The sequence below is a fragment of the Epinephelus fuscoguttatus genome, linkage group LG7 (genome assembly GCF_011397635.1).
Source record: "Epinephelus fuscoguttatus linkage group LG7, E.fuscoguttatus.final_Chr_v1".
Lineage (NCBI taxonomy): Eukaryota > Metazoa > Chordata > Actinopteri > Perciformes > Serranidae > Epinephelus > Epinephelus fuscoguttatus.
Window position 1 is genome coordinate 20,271,951 of NC_064758.1, and position 21,110 is coordinate 20,293,060.

Consider the following 21,110-nt stretch of genomic DNA (forward strand, 5'->3'; position numbering starts at 1 on the left):
GAGTGATGTCACTCAGCCCACATGCCTGCCCCGCTTGCACACAAAGAAGGAGTCACACTCACACATTTTTGAGTCATTTTAACACCCCACTCTGCAGCTCTATGTTTTCAGCCACTTGCAGCTCATTATACTGGTTGCCTGGTACATGTACGCTTCAGTCCCGATGGCTCTCACTGACCCCACATATTATAACTGGCAGCCAGTCCTAGCTCATAAACTCACAGAAGCTGATTTTATGCTGCCTGTCTGGTGTGAAATGAGCAGCTTGCTGAAGTAAACAAATGACTGGCGAAGAAAACGACCCAGACTCATTTTCTCAGGAGTTAGTGTTGGAGACTTTATGCCCCCCAGTGGTCAGAAATCTCTTAATGCTGCTTTAAAATTGACATGAAAAAAAACCAACCAGAAGTACTAACGCCTTTGCTACATAGGTTAGCATTTGGACTTTCTCATAGACAGTTTCCTTTATCTGTCTCTCTGAAAAGCAGAAACATGTTCCTGTCTATGTTGTCAGCTAAATAATACATACTACCATGGAGGAAAAACACAAACCTTATCATCTAAACCACAATAATATTATTTATTTTGTTAACATTTAAAAATGTGTCCTATTGGTGCCTGCTGTCAGAGTGTCATGGCAGCTGTTTGCAAATGAAATGATATGTTGTATTATTTTGTTAGAATGATAGGTAACTGAATGGTACTATCCTGCTGTTGTAGATACCAATTAGACTTTGAAGAAACACACAAAGAAAGACAGAAAATCCCAGCAGTGTTTCAGTTTTTCAGAGAGACTGCTGATGAAAGATACCTGTAAAAAGAAATGCAGCATATCCTGTCTGTTAGTATGAAGTTGGAAGGAGCTACTGGTTCTGTAAGTATTTCTTTACTACTGTGAAAAGAAAAATATAACATTCCGACATAGCATTTAGTAAGTGTTTGACCCTCAAAAACTCTTGATGCATGAAAGAGAGTTATGCCATCTTTTTAAGAGTGAGTCCTGCTGATGATTGAAATCATCTAAGCCATGAAAATGTTGCAGCTGTAAAAATTAACATAACTTTTACCTCAGGAACCCTGGATGCCCAAAACAGCTCCAGTTTGCAACTCTACCACTGTTAATTTGGTTGGGAGAACTACCAGTGGCCAAATATTGCTTACTGCAGCTTTGATATTCCACTTTATGACAAAGTCTGCATGCTGCACCAAATTACACACAATTTCCCCACAATTCAGTATCAGGTTTAGTTCATGTTTTAATGATCTGGACTAGAATCAAAATAAAGTTCTGTTGGTCTTGGCTATAGACACTCTATACACTCTTTGGCTGTACACCTTCCCTTTGTAATTATAGGCTGCATGTGAGCCAGGAGGACCTGAGCAAATAAATCTGCAAGTGTAATTTAGAAATTAGCTTCCTGCTTACTTTTGTTGTCTCAACCTGGGAGAAATGCCTCATGAAGAAAATATAAATGACCCATGATGCTCAATTTATGGCCCTTCAATCACTTTTTAATTTGCAATGAAAATAAATTGATTCACACTGGGATTTAATGTTATTTTATTTATTTATGTTTGCACCAAGCAGTACAGTACGGTACGGTTCAGTTCGGTTTGGTACACTTTTTTTCCATCTCAAACTGCAAAAAGTTGTGGATGGTACCAATGGAACTGTTCCGAACCGTCCCCATTTTTGGTCCCCCCTCTGTTGGGGTACCTCACACACAGATCTGGTACTAAAAGGTGGAGCTGTGAACACTGCAGTCTGATTGGTCAATAGCAGACGGTCACTCTGCTCAGGGCTGAGCTGTGGCTGGTTTTGAGGCTCATGTAACCACTGTTCATACTGTGGAGAGTTTCATTAGTAGACTTTAACAATAGAAATGAAGGCTGTTTTGCTGCCTCTTGTAGCAGCTGGAGTAAAAAAAAAAACTTAATTCACTGAGCTGAGTGCCGGTGACTTTTAAGGTGGAAAGTTATCTTGTTATGTTACTCAATGCATAAGGTGATGATGTGACTCCATCAACACACCTTAATATTCCTTATAACAAGTTCGACCATCACTTTAGTTTTTATAGGACGTACACTTTTAGCAATGAGTGGATCTTCGAGCATTTATATATATTAATTTCAGTCTGGTTATGTGAACGCATATATTCTGATCCTCACCGCATCTGGCTACAGCAACACTAAACCCCTGAGCTTGCCTTCGAGGAACTATATCCACAAACCCGCAATTTTTAAATATCCCTTGGAGAGAGACTCTCACTGCAGCCTGTTTTATTTTGTTCTTAAAATGTTGGCGTGCAGCCTCGTTCTGTGGACGATAAGCGAGGCGCAGACTTCTGTGTCACCTGTAATGAGGAAATATAGTGAGTGACAACAACCCCGCCCACATTTAGTTGGCTACTGTTTGCGTGGTGGAAACGCTAAGGTACCATGTCTGAAGGGTTACTTTTGGTTCCAAAGGCACCATACCTGAAATGTTTGGTGGAAACAAGTCTTTATTCATGTATTTATTCTTTTTTTGTTGTTGTTGGTGGTGAAGGAACCCTGGACCCCCTGACAAATCTTCAAATCCTAGAAACGCCACTGCATATACCTGACTTGTGTGGGGCTGCTGCTACTGGATTTGCCTCTTTGACAAAGAAGAGTGAGGACAGCAGATGTCGAAAGGTTGAAGACAGGTTGTTCATTTATTCTATGCGCTAATATTATTATGGTTTATTTATTAATTGGCCTTAGCAGAAAAATAAAGTGCCCTCCGGACAAACTGCCCTACATCCCCTGGCAGGTAGTGAATCACGGAGTCTCACTGTCTCTTTGTAATAACGTGGTCTGACGCAGGGGGGCGTAGTTCTCCGCCAGGTGCGTCTTCCTCCCCTCCCGCACCTTCCCATCCCAGCGCTGCTGGTTGTGGCTGCTCCATCGCCTCCTCCTCGCCGCCGTGCAGCCCACTTCTTCTTCGCAGGGGGAGCTGACTTGATGCGCATAATAAATCATCTCTGCAAGATTTCCTTTCAAGCCCAATTTCAGACCTACGCGTGTTGGATTTGAGAGCGTAAACACAGGCGAGAGTCGAGCCTCTTAACTGGGGATGTTTCAAATGTGATTCAGCACGGCAAACAACGTGGGTGTTGTGTGTGTGCGTGTGTGTGAGTGCGTGTGTGTGTGTGTGTGTATGTTGTTTTTTTTTGTTTTTTTTTTTTGGTGGGGAGTGGAGGAGAAGGGGGAGAGCAGCGATATGAAACGCGTGTGTTTATGCCTCCTGCGCTACCCGTTATCTCTGACTGACCACCGGCTCAATTTTTCACCTGTATGAACGACCTTGCGATTGTGACCGAATTTTTTCCTAAAAAGAGGGTTTCCATGGAGGATCAATGTGTCGCTTTTTCCGTGAGGGCTGAATTTGGTTCCTGCTGGTCTCAAGATATTTCAAGATAAGAGGTAAGACAAAAAAAAAAAATAGCCCATGAGCGCGCTTGGCAATTGTGAACGTGCACAAATACAGAAAGCTAAATTATTTACTCAGTGATATTTATATGTTCAAATATTCATCCACGCTAACAGGCTCACATGTCGGCCTGTCTTGCCTGCTGTCCCGAATTGGCCCATCAATTCCTAATGCCGTTTATTTGATCATAATTGTTGAGGCTGGAGTAACGTGACGTGCCCTCCCAACTGCAGCCAATTCCTCCACACTGCTTAGTCTTGATTTTGGAGGAGCATGCATTCAAGACACACTTTGATGTTTTGTTTAAAAATAAGGAGTTGGCTCAGCCGTGCCTTTCTTTGTCAAACTGCTGTGGAGATGCTGTTACATCACTCACATGGTGGTATTTTAGCCTCTAACTGTTCTCGTGGTTCCTACCTGGTGTGGTGCCAGCCACACTGCAGCCTGGCTCCACTTCACCTTACCCGCTGAATTGTGGAGCTACAGGCCAACACTGACACATTTTAGGACTAAATCAAACCTTGGGTGGACCTGCATGCACAGAATGCAGAAAAAAAGACTGCATAAATGTATTCAAGTGTTACCAAGGACCCTCTTCCAAAGGCAAAAAATACCTTGAGCAAACCTTGAGAAGTGTCACGGCAATGATTGGCTGCATGCCTCTTGAGATACAGTAAGTGTGAAAGGTGCACACACACACGCACACATACACACTATTTCTACCCTGCAACATTCACCAGGTAATTGCATACTGGTATGCCACAGTGTCAGCTGGAATATCTATGATGAATGCAGCTAAGGCCTTCAAAGTAAGTACACTCCCACTCTGCCAGCTGGGCTATTTGTTCAACCAGCGTGTTACTTGGATGCAGGCAGAGTGTGATGGAGGTGGTAGATATCGTGATTATACATTATTTAACCCAGTGGTGTCTTGGTACAGGAAGGTACCCTCCGTGATTGAGAGTGATTCACCCTGTAAAGCTTTTCTCACCACCTTCTATCACCATCATCGTTAGCACCATTATCCATGAGAGCAAGCTGTGAGTTTGTATGTGTGGGGGCCCACGTTCTTCATGTTTGTGCATGTGCATGAAGATGTGTTATACAGTGTGTACATGCGAAACCACCAAGCGATCCGCTCTGTGTCAAATCACTGATAGAATTCTGACTCTCAGTATTTTGCATTTGTAAATGATTTATTGGCTCTGCATTAAAAAAGAGGAAGACATTGCATCAGGTGTTACACAGTGCCATCCCTGACAGAACCCCATTACAAATGCAAACCATAACATGCAAAGTCGACAGTAGTGTAATACCCACTGTACCTTCCACACACCAATCCTCAGTCCTGAGGTGCCAGCAGTTTGCACACTGTGGGCCTATCACTGAGGTATGGCATGCAGGAGTCGTCTTGAGAGGAAGCGTACCAATCCAATTTTGCAGACTTTCGGGTAAGAAAAAGGACAGAGCAAACATGAAAGGTAGGGAAGAAAATTCTGGCTGAGACCCCACGTGTCTGATTTGACATCCAGGCAGCTGACAAACAATTAGACCCTCCATAAGTAGCGCTCTGAACCAGGCTCGCCCCGGGATTAGGCCACAAATGAGCCGCACATCACGGCTTATGTCTTCTAAATGGAAAGCGAGCGTGTGTGTGTGTGTGGAGGCAGGGTGTTATACGTGTTGTACACGGTGAGAAAGTGAGTTTGGTTGTGTAGGTGTGTGTGGGTTGTGTGACATTTAGCAGATTGGTGTTATTATCTGTCTCTGCCCTTAATATATCTTGAACACCTCTTGAAGAAATTTGTGATTCTGTATGTGTGCAGACCTGCTTATTCATGTGCATGCTTGTATGCAGGTACACACTATTGTACACTGATCTGCATACACTCTGCACACTTGGATGTGTGTGTAACTGCTCACTTCACTGCTGTGTTATTGCTGGTTCTCCGTTGTGTGTATGTTTGACATTTCATAATTGCATCATTACTCGCTCAGTCTCCTCCTGCAAGAAGTGGGTGCATCGCAAATTGCAGCACATGCTACAAGCAGACAGACACACTTGCCCTTGATTATGGACCTGGGTGGAATGGCTTCCTCATCAGGCTGTCTTGATTCACCCCAGCATGTGGGGAGACACATGCTGCTGTGGGTGAATCTAATTGATTGGATGACACCCAATTCCCAGGTCCAAGTCTCCTCAGGCAGCCAGAGTGAATCCGTCCAAGTGAAGGATGAGCTTAGGCGTTGGTCGCCCCCCTAATAGATTGGCATGGGCTTCTTCCCATATGCCTCTGGTATCACCCTCAGACATCTCCGGGTGCAAGTTGGCCAAAGCGCAGGGCACAAAGTGACACCGCCTGGATCTTCACTGATCAGAAATGTGAGAATGGACACAAATAATGAGACACATCCTGCACCAAAACCCACATCCATTTTTATCACATTCCCCGTCTTCTCCTGGTGGGTGATTAAAAAACATGATGTTGAAAGCGGGATAAAAATATCCGGGGGTTCGTAGAGTTTGGTGTTTTACAACAAAATTCTTGTTCCAACAGGTCAAGCTCCCCTCTCTCGGAGAACACGAGTGCCATTTCAAAGCTTATTGGATGAAAGTCTCATTTGCCCTTGGCTGCCAAAGATGACGTTGCCATGGAAACAGCTTCTACTGTTATCAATCATCGACTGCCTGGCAGGTAAACCATCTTTTATATATGAGTAATGATTCTTTCACGTTTGGGCATTTACAGTTGCGGGGATGATGGCTGAAGAGCCGAAAATCATGTCAGTGTCAGAGATGATAGGATGGGCCAAATTTAAAGGGCCACTCCTCAGTATTGACTTCCATTCACAACACAGGCACAATGCTCTCAATCTTTCTCCTCACTGCTCTGTGATTGTGACCTGATGAAGAGATATACACTGTTGTGTTCTCGTCTTTTAACATTTTCCTTGACTTCATTAACACATAACTCGCAGAGTACAAGCGTGATAACCTCCGTTGCTTCTCTAAAGTCAAAACAAATTAATTTTCTTTCACATAGTGTACAGATTTCCCAGTGAATGATTGCCTTTTATCAAATGGAAACGCAATTATTTTTAATTGCTGGAAAACATTTCTATAAAGTGCTTTTAATATTATTCAGCTTGTTATTATTTCAGAAGAATCTGCACTTTACGACCTCTCAAGATAATTTCAAACACGCTGAATCACTTCCCATGTTTAGTAATGTCCAGTCTCCCATTTTGAAAGAGCCTCCCTGTTAAACCCCAATATCCCATTTCCTCCAGAAGAACAGGGCATTATGGCGGCCAAACTCTATCAAAAGGGCACTTTTTTTCCCTGCCATTATGCTCAGGCTGTTACTGTTGCTCTGACAGATTGTCTGGACAGTGGATCATACCATGGTCCAAGATGGAGGATGGAGCCAGGTGACTTGTTCATTCCTGTCGACTCCATAGAAGAGGAAGCCACTCTGACCTGTGATGCAAAGGGAACGCCACCTCCTCAGTACAGGTAAGGGCGCACTCACATCAAAGTGTGGGTTAGGATTTAGATAAAGACTCGTTATTTGATAGTTTCAATTTATTTTTTAACTAGTAATCCCAAACTCTGTCTTGAAACTGGGGCCTAGTCCACACGAGCACGGCTATTTTTAAAACTGAACTTTTTTGGCCTCCACTTTTTAAAAAATCTGCATCCATACAAGTGGTGTAATAAAAATACCTCCATCCACATGACACCGCAAATTCCACTATCAAGCAGTGTAATACACATGCCAAAGCAGTAAGTGGCGATATAACGCCTAACTGTAAGGTCACTGTAGCCAATCAGAAGGCAGTAGAACGTCATTACCGGAAAAACAACAAGCGCGAAATATCAATATAATATATATACATTATATATAATCAATATGCTGCTAAATAGCAGCAGTATTTGTTTAGGTCCATCCTCAAATCGTCTCTCGCACACACTGGATCGGGTAATAACACAGCTGTTTTCTGTTTACGTCGCACACTGTGACGTCATACAATGGAGACGAGACAAAATAACTGCGGTTATCCTGTCCACACATGACTGCTGACACTGGACTTTTCTAAAAAGTTCACCCTGGACTCCGGTTACAGATAACTCCGGTTACAGGGGCCCAAAACTGCGGTTACATGTGGATGAAAGGCCAAACCGTGAGCAAAGAGTCACGGTTTTATAAATACCCGTGTTGGTGTGGACAGCCCCTGGATTATAAAAATTCAATTTGCAGCACAAACCATCAGCTTTTATTGCTTTTAACTTAAAGGCACTCAAGCGCCACATCAGCAGCACTTGCTGTTTCTTTGTATCCTTTCTTTGTAGCTGTCAATGTCAGAAGAGGACCTTGTTTAATGTAAAGTACTGTGAGCACTGCAGGCGACATTACTTTTTGGATGTGTGGGACGTAAAATCAGTGTGAAATCCTTAAAAGTGATCAGCTTTTTGTACAATAAAAATCTGTATATATATACAAATACACATATACACACTAGGGCTGGGCAATATATTGATATTATATTGATGTTGAGATATATAAGAATGGATATGGTCTTAGATTTTGAACATCATGATACTGATAGTGTGTATTTTCCTGGTTTGAAAGGCTGCATTCCAGTAAAGTGTAACTGTAACTGTCTGAACTTACCTTGATTCTAACTGTTTTATTTTCCTGTACCCACTTCAGTCATTATATCTGCATTTCTTCTCTATATCATACATATATATATATATATATATATATATATATACACACATATATAAGGGCCTTTCAGCTTCCCATTAACATAAAGCCCATTTCAGTCATTCACACAGCTCTAAATAAGGATATATAAAGCTTTTTCACATGGAACAGGCAGGTGCTTGCTCCCCTTTCATTTTCTCCACATTAGACTGAAATGCACACTGACAAACGAAGCAGTGGTGTCATTATGCCTTTACTAATTTATATTGACTAACACGCCGCCAATCTGCCTCTTGTCTCGCCAGATATTATCTTAGCGACACACGTGTAGCATCTTAATGCATCTTTGAATCTCCTCTTATAAAACGCGGTGAGACCCATGCAGGTTGCTAGACACCAGTTGGCACCAACAGGCATTGATTACAAGTGTCTTTGGCGTTCGACGGTGGAATTACTGCGGCACAGCGAGCACAGATGAGCTGAATGATAGTGGTGTGGAGTGCGTACACTCATTATTTCAGGCTTTTCACATTCCCCGCCTAAGACCAGGTATTGCCATGTACTGATTAAAGGTGAGATGAGCATGTTTAACGTGGTGTCTTGTCAAGCTGGCTGTGCGGGGCTCGGCAAGCCCTCAGCACCTCTCTGGCTCTTCTCTTGAAGTGTAAATAGGCTCACACTGCTCCCTCCCCCATCCTCTCTTTTCTCCCCTCTCCTTTCCTCTGCCAGTCCTGTCACTCACAAAGAGATGAGACTTCCATAGTATGCACAATGTAGCAGCATAATAACTCATGGGAGAAAACCATATCTTGAACGAAAAAGCATCTTTTCCACAGCGGGGTGGAAAAGTGATGCAGTTTTTTTTTTTTTGTTGTTTAAATCCAAACAGAGGGTGACTTGCCTAACCTTTACTTGACCTGAGGTTTGAAGCCTGTGGCTCTGGGCTGCAGGATGATCCAGAATACTCCAGTTTTTCCGTGGTCAGATGGTCAGACGACATGTGTTCACAAAATGAGTCTTAAGCAGAGTAATTCAGTTTCGGAGTTGCTATTCAATCACCTGCCCAATGTTCAGGGCACCACTGAACAGCAGAGGCACTTCAGAGCAGGTCAGAAAGAGGTGAAAGTGGTGACTCTGGGATAAAGAGCAGAATGCACTCAAGTGGACACAAACATGCACATATCACTAGCCTATGCAATCCTATAGGTGTTCACCACTCACACAGTCTCTTAAACTGTATAGCCTTAGGGTTAACCTCAGTGCATACCGAAACGCAGCTATCAAGTATAAGTGTCTAGAGTATGGCAGCAAGCACTCATCGACATTCAGTGGTTTTCGATATTCTTTAAGAAATTATTTCGGAGGTTAGACTTGAAAGCTTTTGGAAAGTTGGCCATTATGGCCTCCACGTCTTTCATTTCCACTTAAGGGAAGTAAAATAGCAGAATGTGGCTGAAGGAAAGAAATTGTTATTTTCAGTGCTTTGAGAAAAATGATGGAACATTCTTGAAAAGTGCTCTGTCCTTGAACCCATCAATGCTCCATTTTTGAATAGCATTTAAAAAGAGATAGACAAGAGTGTTGTGGTGGCAGGGAAAGAAAGTCTTTTTCTTGCTGAATAGTGGGTTTTATTTAAATCACTGAATTAACCTCATGTTTTTAAGAGCTCTTTCAGGTGTTTCATTTATTTGATAGCACTATCTGAACCTGCTGAGCAAAGTATTATTGTTTTAAGTTCCCGCACCTGCTAAGTGTGGTAAGGCTGTAATGGAAGGTGAAAAGGAGCATAAAAGGCACCCTTTGTTACATCAGCTCACTGTTACCTCTTGCCAAGTGCTAATGTTTTGTCCTAATGAGAAGTCAAAGGTGGAATAATGTCACATTATGTAAATATAATGTGAAGGAGAAGAGGTGATTATGGCGAAGACTGATGATAATATCTGGGATGGCTTCTAAAACCTTTATCTTCTGCTTCCCTTAAATAGCAGTAGACAGCTTTGTGTATGATACTCTGAGATTAAACTTTAATGATCCCTGCGGGGGAAAATGGGATAGCTGCAGCAGCAAATAGTGGAAGAGCAAAATAAAGAAAAATAGAATAGAAAGATACAACATAAATAAGAAATGTGAATTTAAGGGTTATATAAACAATATCCAATAACACAAGAGCATGTTATAGCATTATGGATTACAGAATTACTACATTACAGGGACAAAACAATATGCGGCAATTATGGAGCGTCCAGCATATGATAAGTAGAAGAATAAAATTAGGGCTGGGCGCAATGTTGTCTTCATACAATGGTTCGTATGATACCTAACAAATGACATTGCATCCTCAATGTACAGTTACGTCAGTCAGATTTAGGCAAGTAAAGTCACATAGGTTAGGTTTAGGAAAAGAAACATAGTGACGACATACCTTAAAACAACGCAAAGTTTACTTTGTTCGAACACCACTTTCCTTTTGTTTGACCCATCCACCACCCCAACTCGCCTCCATACATGGAGTTTCGGTCTTCACACCACCTCCTTCTTTTTTCCCATCAGCGCATTTGTCCCATGATTCCAGCCTTCTCGATTACATGGCTCATGATTATGTGTGTTATATACGAATTGTGGTGCATCATCTTTGTAGGTAGAAATACAAACACGGCACGGTTTGATCCCTGCAGTTAACAGTGGTTAGCATTGTCGCCTCACAGCAAGAGGGTTCCTGGTTCGAACCCAGGGCGGGTGGAGCCCTTCTATGTGGAGTATGCATGTTCTCCCATGTCAGCATGGGTTTTCTCCAGGTACTCCGGCTTCCTCCCACAGTCCAATGACATGCAGGTTAATTGGTGACTCTAAATTGTCCGTAGGTGTGAATGTGAGCGTGAATGGTTGTCTGTCTCTATGTGTAAGCCCTGCTATAGTCTGGTGACCTGTCCAGGGTGTACCCCGCCTCTCGCCCAATGTCAGCTGTGATAGGCTCCATATTTATCATATTAATATGACAAACACCAATTAAATTTAGGACTGGAATAATATAATCAGTTGCTTTTTCCGTCCATGACATATATTTTGCTGCTGCAGTAAAATGGCTGAAGTGAAATGAACAGCCTGAAAACTTTATGTTAATAGATAAAACAGATGTTGACAGACTTTTCCTTTGGGGATATAGTTGACAGTTGAAAAAAGGTAATAAATCGTAATATATTTTATTGCAATACTCAGCAATGATCGCAATAATATTGTATCGTGATTCAAGTATCGTGATAATATTGTATCGTGGATACTCTGGTGATTTCCACCCCTAATATTTACACAATAAGATTTCTGATAAATCATTATCAGTAATGTGGATATAATGAGTAAATGGGTGAAGGCAAACAGTAGAGAACAGCTAGAACAGTCTGGTAAGCTCAGAAAATGACATCACTTTACTGTAACGCAGACTATAAAACCAGGACAAGACAAGACAACAATGTTACATTATCTAAAATCTTAAGACGATGCCAAGTTCAATATCCCAATATCAATATGATATTGAAATATTGCTCAGTCGCACATGCATTCATGCAGTTTTTAAAAATGTGAGTTGAGGAGAATTTCAGTATATTTAGGCTATGTTTGACAGTAGCAGACACTCTATCAACTGTCTTCTCCAACTCTGTGTGACTTCAGAAAGTAGTTTTGTTCCAAACTTTGGAAGAAAGTTGAAACACAGCAGGGAAATAAATGTCAAAAATCACAGCCGTGAGGTTTGTGCTGTTCCTGCTTCAACCTGCGAGCCTGCGAATTCCTCGACACCAGCACAAATGTACAGTGTATTATTCCTGCTTGGAGTGAGTTACTACAGTGAGTTGTGTTCTCCGCTCACCTCCTGTCAGACCACCTTGGTTGGTGGAAAGAAGCGGACAGTGCATTTTGCCAGGGACTGATGGTGTCTTTGCCCTCACAGATGGTCATTGAATGGGACTCTCATAAATCTGGGCCTGGATCGCCGGCGGCGTCTGTCTGGGGGCAACCTCATTATAAGCAGTCTGGACCGCTACCAGGATGTAGGAATGTACCAGTGTATGGCGTTCAACACTGTAGGAGCTATCCTCAGCAGGAGAGCTAGTCTGCAGTTTGCCTGTAAGTAGAAGTCAAGTTGTTTGTCACTTCTTGTTTTAATATTTATTTCAGTTTGCACAACATATATGTGTATATATACATATATATATATATATATAGCCTCAACAGTTTGTTTTTCAAATAAACTCATTGCTTCCATTAAATTGTCATGAGAAATTATACACTGATTTCAGATGATAGTGTGACCATGCTTTTGTGATAAAAATACAGATTCAATGGGCCTCATTCACAAACTGTGTATGCATAAATCTGTGCTCAAACCATTCATACCATCATTTAATCTGGGATTCATCAATATTTTCTTAACTGAATTTGTTTGTACTTTGCAAATCAAATTTAGAACTGCCTCAGACCATGCGTATGCACTAATGATGAGGGCACGGCTATCTTAGCAATATTTAAAACCATTAGCTAACAAATGCATTGGCCAAATGTATTAAATATCTATGAAACTGATGCACTTTCATCCTATTCAGTGGTCATAATTAAAACATTCAGCAATAAAAACCAGAGTGTTTCAGTATATAAGAGTATCCATATAACAATATTTTCATGGCTTTCATTGACTTGGTCTATAATAATTGGGTACTCACACCAATTTCTAGTGCAATGAAACTGTACATAAAGGATACAAAAGATTCTGATTGACGTCCAAGCAGCTGTTAAGATATCTTACCTTGCTGGAAGATACTGCAGCCCATGCCTTCAGAAAAGGGCACATCTTCAGAGACTGACATGACGTGTTTGCAGAGAGTGATGAACGGCTTGTCAGAGGTTTCTGACTGCCAAGACTTTGACTGATATTTGTGTTAGAACACCACTTTCTCCGAGTCGACCAATAGTTGTAATTTAGGGCCATTAGTCGACTAGTTGCCCGCATGTTTACGATATTAATTTAATCATTGAATTATATATTTTGGGCGGGGCAACACAATGGTTTGAGTTGAAGGTGTGAGAAAGAATAGTATCAGTAACATTGTTAACACTGTGCTACATTACAGAGAAATACAAAACCGTACTAATGAACCTTCATTAATATAGGCCTATATTTTATCTACACATGCACGTCACACACTGAGTGAGCCGCCTGTTGATGACGCTGTCGGCAAAGCAGTGATGATTGTGCTAAGTGGCTAATGGGCATGTAGCTACGTACATGTTTCAGATGATACGTCATGTTTGTAGTCGACCAATGAAGATGAGTTTACATATCACCTGGGGTTCATCCTTCACCTTCTCACAATGATCCCACACTTTGGATTTCCTGCCCGACATGTTATTAACTAGCCTGTGTGTAATAACCGCAGGTACCAGCCCTGGAAATTAACCTGAATCCTGTCTGACTGCGGAGCGTGGCCACTTCCTGTGTCTGTCCTTTCAAATTAAATTCTCACATGGTCCAGTCATATAGGTTTTGATTTATTTTGACAAGGTGCAGCTCCTAGTAGAGATTCATGTTTGTTTATTTATTTATTTTTCTGCGACTAAGTGACCAATGAAATCTCGCAGACTAATCAGGGCTCGACAGTGCAAGCGTTTCACTCGCATTTGCGACTAAAAATAGGTGTGTGCGAACTGGAAAAAATATTTAGGGGCACATGTGCGCATAAAAAAAATCAGCCGAAGCAGCCTATATTTTTGTCAATAAAAAAATATGATAATCTAACTGCAAATGTTGGAGGAACTCCAGCCGCCTTCCCTCTTCCCCGTGTGACACGGTTATGGGTGGTTTTCCAAGCCACTGTCGGCACAGTGAATATCATGCGCGACGCCAAGGGTAGTGGTGCCGCTTTGTCCGGTGTTCCTGCCCTCTCCATAGACAAACAATGGGACAGCCAGCGCAAAGTGGTTTTACAGCTGATCATGTGTAGAGGCCTTTAGGGACCGTTCGCCACGGTACCGCTGCTGGGCAGGGTGGAAATAAAGCCCTTTTCACACAGAGCGCGCAAAGCGCAGACCTCCGCAGACGAACCCATTCATCGTGCATGTGCTACCGCGGCGCAAGAGCACACCGCTCTGCCGCCGAGCTAAGCGGCGCGCGCGGCCAGCCTGCGCTCAAATTGAATTTTTTAAAATTTCACCGCAACACGCTGTGACAACACCTCAGCGCCGCGCATCCAATAGCAGAGAAGAGCCTGAAGTAGACCCAGAAGTGGTCACCATGGAGCTGTAGCTCCTGAACGAGCCTGTACTCCCCCAAATCCTGTCCTCTGCGCCCTACCCTGCGGTGGGTGCCGCAAAAGCTCTGTATGAAAGAGGCTTAAGTCCTGCAGAGTTTCAGAGGACCTGGAGAATGTTTTAGGATAGTAATAACATTATATAAGATAATCATATTGCAAAGATAATATATATAAGATAATAACATTAAAGACAAAATTAAATTGCAATACTTTTTCAAAACATGATGATTTTACCTGTCTGTACATTTTGTATACAAAATCATTAAATAATTTTGCTTGTAAATGTCTATTTGCATCACTTTTATTACAGAAAACACATTATTTGATCAATTTACATTGTGCCCCTAAAGTTCTTTGTGCGCTCCTTACTTTTTCAACTTAGGAGCACATGTGCTCCTTGGGAAAAAAGTTAGCGTCAAGCCCTGCTAATGACAGCTGGGGGGCAGCCCTAGTAAAAATCATGAAAAGTTCTGGAAAAGTCATGAAGTTTTGTTGTGTATAATAAATTCTTAAAGTAATCTTCTGTAGATAACTTCCCAAGTGATGTAACATAACGTCAATTTATTTTCTTTAGCTATCAAGGTAACATTGCTCTAATATGTGTCGATGCGTGACATTTCATTTACTATCACGTACGTTTCTCCATTTTTTTCCTGCGCTCTGTCTCTCCTATCATGTACGCCAGATAGCTGAAGTTATGTTATGAAAAGAGTTTGAATCTGATATTTTTAAAAAATGCAATAAGAACAAAATTGGCCGGTGCGCACGTGTCATGAATCCGACAATGATTTTGTGCGCACAGTTATTTTGTGTGAAAAGTAGGAACATGTCTATGCACAAATTCAGGAATGAGGCCCAACTGATTAGTGTCCTAACAATTTCGAACTATCTCAAACATATTGTTAATTGCATAGAGGAGGACACACCACAAGGCGAAAACGGAAAACTATTAATGTTTAAATGGCGACACTTACAATTATATGCTTTGAACTTCTGATGTCAGATATGTCACGTCAAATAATAAATGACAAACATCTTAGGACAGTCAGGGCTCACAGAGCACAGCCAAACAAAATGATGATTATGACAAGAAAGAAAAAGCTGGTATGATGAAGAATAATTGATGATTATAGAGATCCCTGGCCAATATTGGTCATAAAGGATTTTATTAGGTGCCAAACTTTATCAAATGGCACTGGCTTTTTGTTTAAATAATACATCAACTCTTTTAAATGTAATACCTCGCTCAGTTCCCTAAGCCACACTTCAAAGGTGGGCACAGACTCATCTTTCCACCTCTGAAGTATAGCTTTTTTTTCCATTAAAACCTGCATAATGAAACTGCCTGTTATTGGTATTTATCAGCCTTATTCAGTGTGACACTCAGAATGTCTATCAATGGATCTGGTTTCATTGGGGCAGCATAAAAGTCTGATCAAAATTCAAATGTATTCCTTCAAAATGGCTGAACTTTTGGCCGTGACCATAGAAAGAGGAACAAGCTGCTCTCATATGTCTTACAAGACACCTCAGGGGGTATCTTGTGTATTCGTGATTTTGAATAATTAAGTCTATGGATGACCTTGAATTGGATTAATACATATCCAACAGTTATGGAAAATTTATTAATATTGCCAAGATATTCCTCCCAAATTTCTTCTGTTGTTTCATAAGAGAACTCCCTGTCCCCGTATCCCCATACCTCTCTGCTATTATGTGTGCTCATACCGTCTGTCTTTGTGTTTGCCACTTTTTATTAAGAAATGGTATGGAAGTGAAACTGCACTTAGCAAATAATGCAGACACACACCAAACTAGGTGGGCGATATTTGCAATATTTATGAGCGCTGCAACTTGGAGGCAACATTAAATGCTGGAGTAACATGGGAGCAGTTTGAGTGTGACAACTTCACTTATGCTTGCACGTGCAAACAAAGACTGACTACTTCACTTTTCCCTGCTTGGCTCGATCAAAAGTCATCTGCGTCTTACTGGATGTACCCTGGGGTAAAGTCGTCAGCCAAATTGCTGAAGTAGTGTGTGAAGAATACCTCAATGTGGACTGAAACAAACCTTTACTTTGACTGGTACACAATATGCCGGGGCTGTTAAACAAAGAAAAGAGTAATGCAAACGAATATAAGAAATGGTGTAAACATTGCTTTATGTTACAACTGCGATGTCACAAAAATTATATATGAGCTGTGATTTCTCTCACATAACATATCTTTGGTGGTGGAGCCAGCAGACATCAAACGAATAAAGAAATGAATACTTGCTATTTATGTACTGTTCATTAAGGCTTCTATTCAGGCAGATCACAACAAAACATCTTTTCACACCTTCTCTTCTCTCTCACAGTGTCTGGCCATGCAGATATTTTTGGTTGCATTTGACAGGCTTTTAAGATATGCACTGTTGAGACTCAATGACATTAAAAAACTGAACAATTTTCACCATCAGATGAAAACAGTCCCAACTGAAAAAATGGGAACTGATTAAAGTGAAGTCTGTGGATCTTACAGAGTAATTGGGAGATAGATTCATGGCTAGATGACACCAGGGGTAGGTGGGAATATGTGTGTATGTTTTTTGTGATCTGGATCCTTTTACTTTTAACATACACTGGAAAACATGCTGTTTGGGTGTGGTGCTGTAGAATAATAAGAAGAAATAGCTACTTTAACCTACTATAGCTGAAGTTAGACCAAGCAATCTTGTTGTGTAATGGCACTGGTTTGGATTGCAGCCTATCCCATCATGGCAGGCTCATGTGGTCATCATACACACATACACAACTGGAGTCCTAACCTGTTCTTACCAGCCTCGTTCCCATTTTGTAAAATGTATCTAATATCTCATATAAGTCGTCAGCTAAATTCCTGCACTATATTCTTCTGCTATACAAAACCCATCAGATGTACAAGCTCTTTTCTGTCTCCCCCCATCTCAACCTCTCTCTGTCTCTCCCTGGAATCGCAGAATTGCAATTCTCACGACAATTTCTGTACGCGCTCGTGTCAGTGTCTCGCTGAAAGCTTTTGCTTAGCTCTGTCCTGCTCTGATATGTGAGATCCTGCGGTGATCTTTCTTATCATTTTTGTTTCCCTCAGACTTAGATCATTTCAAAGTCCACACCAGAAGCGCGGTGTCAGTCCGTGAGGGACAAGGAGTGGTGTTACTCTGTGGAACGCCCACTTCCTCAGGAGGTAAGCCTTCATGTTGACCGCCAACAGTTCAGTTGTTTAAAGTTCTATTTTGACAAGATAAAAGGGGACCTATTATGCTTGTCCTTTTTTTCTGTCGTATATATAATGTTACAACATTGGATGTTCATTTTAAACATGGTCAAAGTTTCAAATAATGAGGTAAACATTAAAAGTAATCCCTGTGAGCAAAAACCTCAGGTCCACTCTGAATACTTTCAAGGCAAACTGATGTCCGCGTGTGTTGTAGTTCTTTAGATCTTATACTGCTACAATTTGCTAGATTTTGGTTTAGCAACTTTAATTGGTCATTTTTCACAGTAGAAAGTGCTGCTGTAATGCGTTACAGTCATTCCCTCAGCTGCACACTGCTACGTGTAGCTATGTGCTAACGTCAGGACAACGTGTAATCTTGCCTGCCAACGTTGTTCCTTTTCCCTCGATTTTGGATTTTATTCCTGCTGGAACAAGTCTAGTTGTAAAGAGTTTTGTTTAGCAATTTTTATTGGTGATTTTCACAGTAGAAAGGGCTGCCGTACTCTGTCACGGTCATTCCTTCAGCTGCACACTGCTACATGCTAATGTCAGGAAAACATGTAATCTTGCCTCACAATGTTGTTACTTTTCTCTTGATTTTGGATTTTATTCCTGCTGGAACAAGTCTAGTTGTGAAGATTTTGGTTTAGCAACTTTTATTGGTCATTTTTCACAGTAGAAAGTGCTGCTGTACTCCATCACAGTCATTCCTTCAGCTGCACACTGCTACATGTAGCTACATGCTAATGTCAGGAAAACATGTAATCTTGGCTGCCGATGTTATTAATTTCTCCCTGATTTTGGATGCAGGGACATTAAGACATTGAAGACCTGGAAACGCTGACCAATCAGAGCAGATTGGGCCTTTTTGGGAGGGGGGCTTAAAGAGGCTGGCACTTAAATGGGGATGAATACAGGTGTGTCAGCACAGACAGTATGAGGAAAATTGTGTTTTTTGACAATAAAAGCATGTAAACATGTTCAGTAGAAATCCAAAATACAAGTATGAACCTGAAAATGAGCATAATAGGTCCCCTCTAAAGTATAAAAAAACAAACAACCTTTTTATAACAACATGTAATACTTTAAGTGACATTTAATATTACACTATAAGGTTACCGTGCTCATATGCGACTCTGTTTGTGTTCCAGACCTCACGTACGCATGGGTCTTCAACGAGTACCCATACTTTGTTCAACAAGACAATCGACGTTTCGTCTCCCAGCAGACAGGAAACCTTTACATTGCCAAGGTGGAGCCCTCTGATGTGGGTAACTACACTTGTGTCGTGATGAACAGCATCACAAAGGGCAAAGTTCAGAGCTCACCGACATCTCTGATCCTCAGGACAGATGGTAAGCCCACAGCTTGCGGCCACGATGTGACAAGTATGCCTTTCAGCCGTGTATTAAGGACCTTTCCTTTCAAGGTGGCTTTAATCATCGTACTTGCATGAGTGCTCTTTGTCCTGTCGTGCCTCGCTGTAGTTGAGTCACCAAGCGCTAATGCTTGCAAGTAAATAGTTGCTCCTCAATGTAGGCCAGCAAACAAAGCACCCAAATCTTCTCTTTGCTGACTTTGCTTTCTTATAATTCACATTCCCTTTAAAAGCTTTCCCTGTGCTTTCACATGAATTCTCAAGCTGGTTCTCTTTGGTCTGTTGTTCTATTCTCTGTTACGCCTTCATAGAAAGAGTGAATAAAGATTGCCCTCGAATGAATTAAAGATAAGCCATACGTCACTGGACCATTACATTGAGTGTTCTGGTGGCTCAACCAGTTAGTTTCCACTCAGTGTACTGTACATGTAGCTGCATAAATTTAAATCTAATCGCATCGCTTTCTGATCCCAGCCTTGAATGTCTTAAATACTGATACAAACAATAAAACACCAGTGGTTGGGAACTGCCCACTCAAGCTTTGAAATAATAGATAAACAGCCAGACTAGCTGAAAAAACACGATTTCAAATTCCACCATGTCTGTTCCACCAAGACGAGATTTAAATTATTCCTCGCTGGTATTTCACTGCACTCTGGCGGCTGCACATTTAAGTGATGTACTACTTTGAGTTTACCCATGAGAGAATGTTTGCTCATGTGTCTTTTATTTCTCCTCTGTTAGTTTTACAGTGCTATTGTTTGGTCCGTAATGCAAGCCGTATTGCTTGTAAGTCATGAATAATGGAAGACTGAGCAAGTTCTTGTGCTTCCTTTTCATAGGAGTGATGGGCGAATATGAGCCGAAAATAGAAGTTAATTTCCCAGACAATGTACCCGCCGCAAAAGGATCAACAGTTACGCTGGAGTGTTTCGCCCTTGGGAAGTAAGCTGGATTCCTTGAAGCATGTTTTCAATCTTCTGCTGTCTTTCATTTCAGACCTCCCGATTTCTATATAGTAAAGTTACTGTGGCAATTATATTTCCGAGCGTGTGGCATCAAGTCATGATTGGTCTAAAAACCATTTGAGGTGTTTTTTTTTTGTTGTCAGATTGGGTTAACTCTAAACCATTCATCCGCAAAAGAAATACAGTGAATAGGCTCTTAAGCTCCATCAAACCCTTTATTACAGGATTATAAGACACTTGCAACCTGAGCGACAATCTTAAAAGTTGAAAAGAACTTGATTCAAAATCTCAGCTGAGGTTTGCTTCCTCTGTCTCCTCCAGCCCTGTCCCTGAAATCACCTGGAAGAGAGCTAACGGCGTTCCCTTCCCCAGCAAAGTCAAAATGAAGTACTCGAATGCTGTGCTGGAGATCCCCAGCTTCCAGCAGGATGATACAGGAGGATACGAGTGTGTGGCTGAGAACAAGATGGGCAAGAACACAGCCACTGGTCGACTGGCTTTCTACGGTACTAAGACTTTTGTTTGGCTCATTAAGACAACAAAAGAAACATTACTAATTGTATGATTATTAAGCATCTTTACTATGTCCCATACATCCTATTCCCGATTTAAAGGGACAGTGCACCCCAAAATCAAAAATACATATTTTTCCCTCTTATCAGTAGTGCTATTTATCAGTACAGATTGTTTTTGGATAAGTTGCAGAGTGTTGGAGATATCGACTATAGAGATATCTGCCTTCTCTTAAATATAACTAGCTGCGATGAACTTTTTGGTCTGAGGATAATATTTATGAAAAGTATAGGTATTCCTTGTTTTATGTATATGTGGATTTAAGAAGCTGTTAATGCTTTATCCAGTGGGAAAATGTGTTAACTGTATTTTCTTATGAAAATATAAAGCCTAATAAAGAGAGGACTGCTGGTTTATAGACTGCTGCAGGGATGACGTTTATTTGTGGGCCGACACAGGAGTTAGTGTCGCCCTGGTTCCCTCAACAAAGGGCCAATGGGAAATTTATATTACATTTTGGATTATTGCAGAGAATAAGATATGT

General features: G+C 41.3%; 1 protein-coding gene across 2 annotated transcripts in view; it reads left to right on the forward strand.

Moving 5' to 3' along the window:
* The first annotated feature begins 2,903 nt into the window (after positions 1-2,903).
* cntn3a.2 (contactin 3a, tandem duplicate 2) overlaps positions 2,904-21,110 on the forward strand; it is a 56,805-nt gene continuing 38,598 nt past the window's right edge. The window contains exons 1-8 of one of the 2 annotated variants that reach the window (XM_049581976.1): positions 2,904-3,447; positions 6,013-6,150; positions 6,836-6,971; positions 12,110-12,285; positions 17,579-17,674; positions 18,859-19,062; positions 19,928-20,030; positions 20,375-20,559. In XM_049581976.1, coding sequence (XP_049437933.1) covers positions 6,096-6,150; positions 6,836-6,971; positions 12,110-12,285; positions 17,579-17,674; positions 18,859-19,062; positions 19,928-20,030; positions 20,375-20,559 — 955 coding nt within the window. In that variant the 5' untranslated portion in view covers positions 2,904-3,447; positions 6,013-6,095. Of the gene's footprint in view, positions 3,448-5,805; positions 5,838-6,012; positions 6,151-6,835; positions 6,972-12,109; positions 12,286-17,578; positions 17,675-18,858; positions 19,063-19,927; positions 20,031-20,374; positions 20,560-21,110 lie in introns of those variants that run through there. The other variant, XM_049581977.1, reaches the window with a different exon arrangement.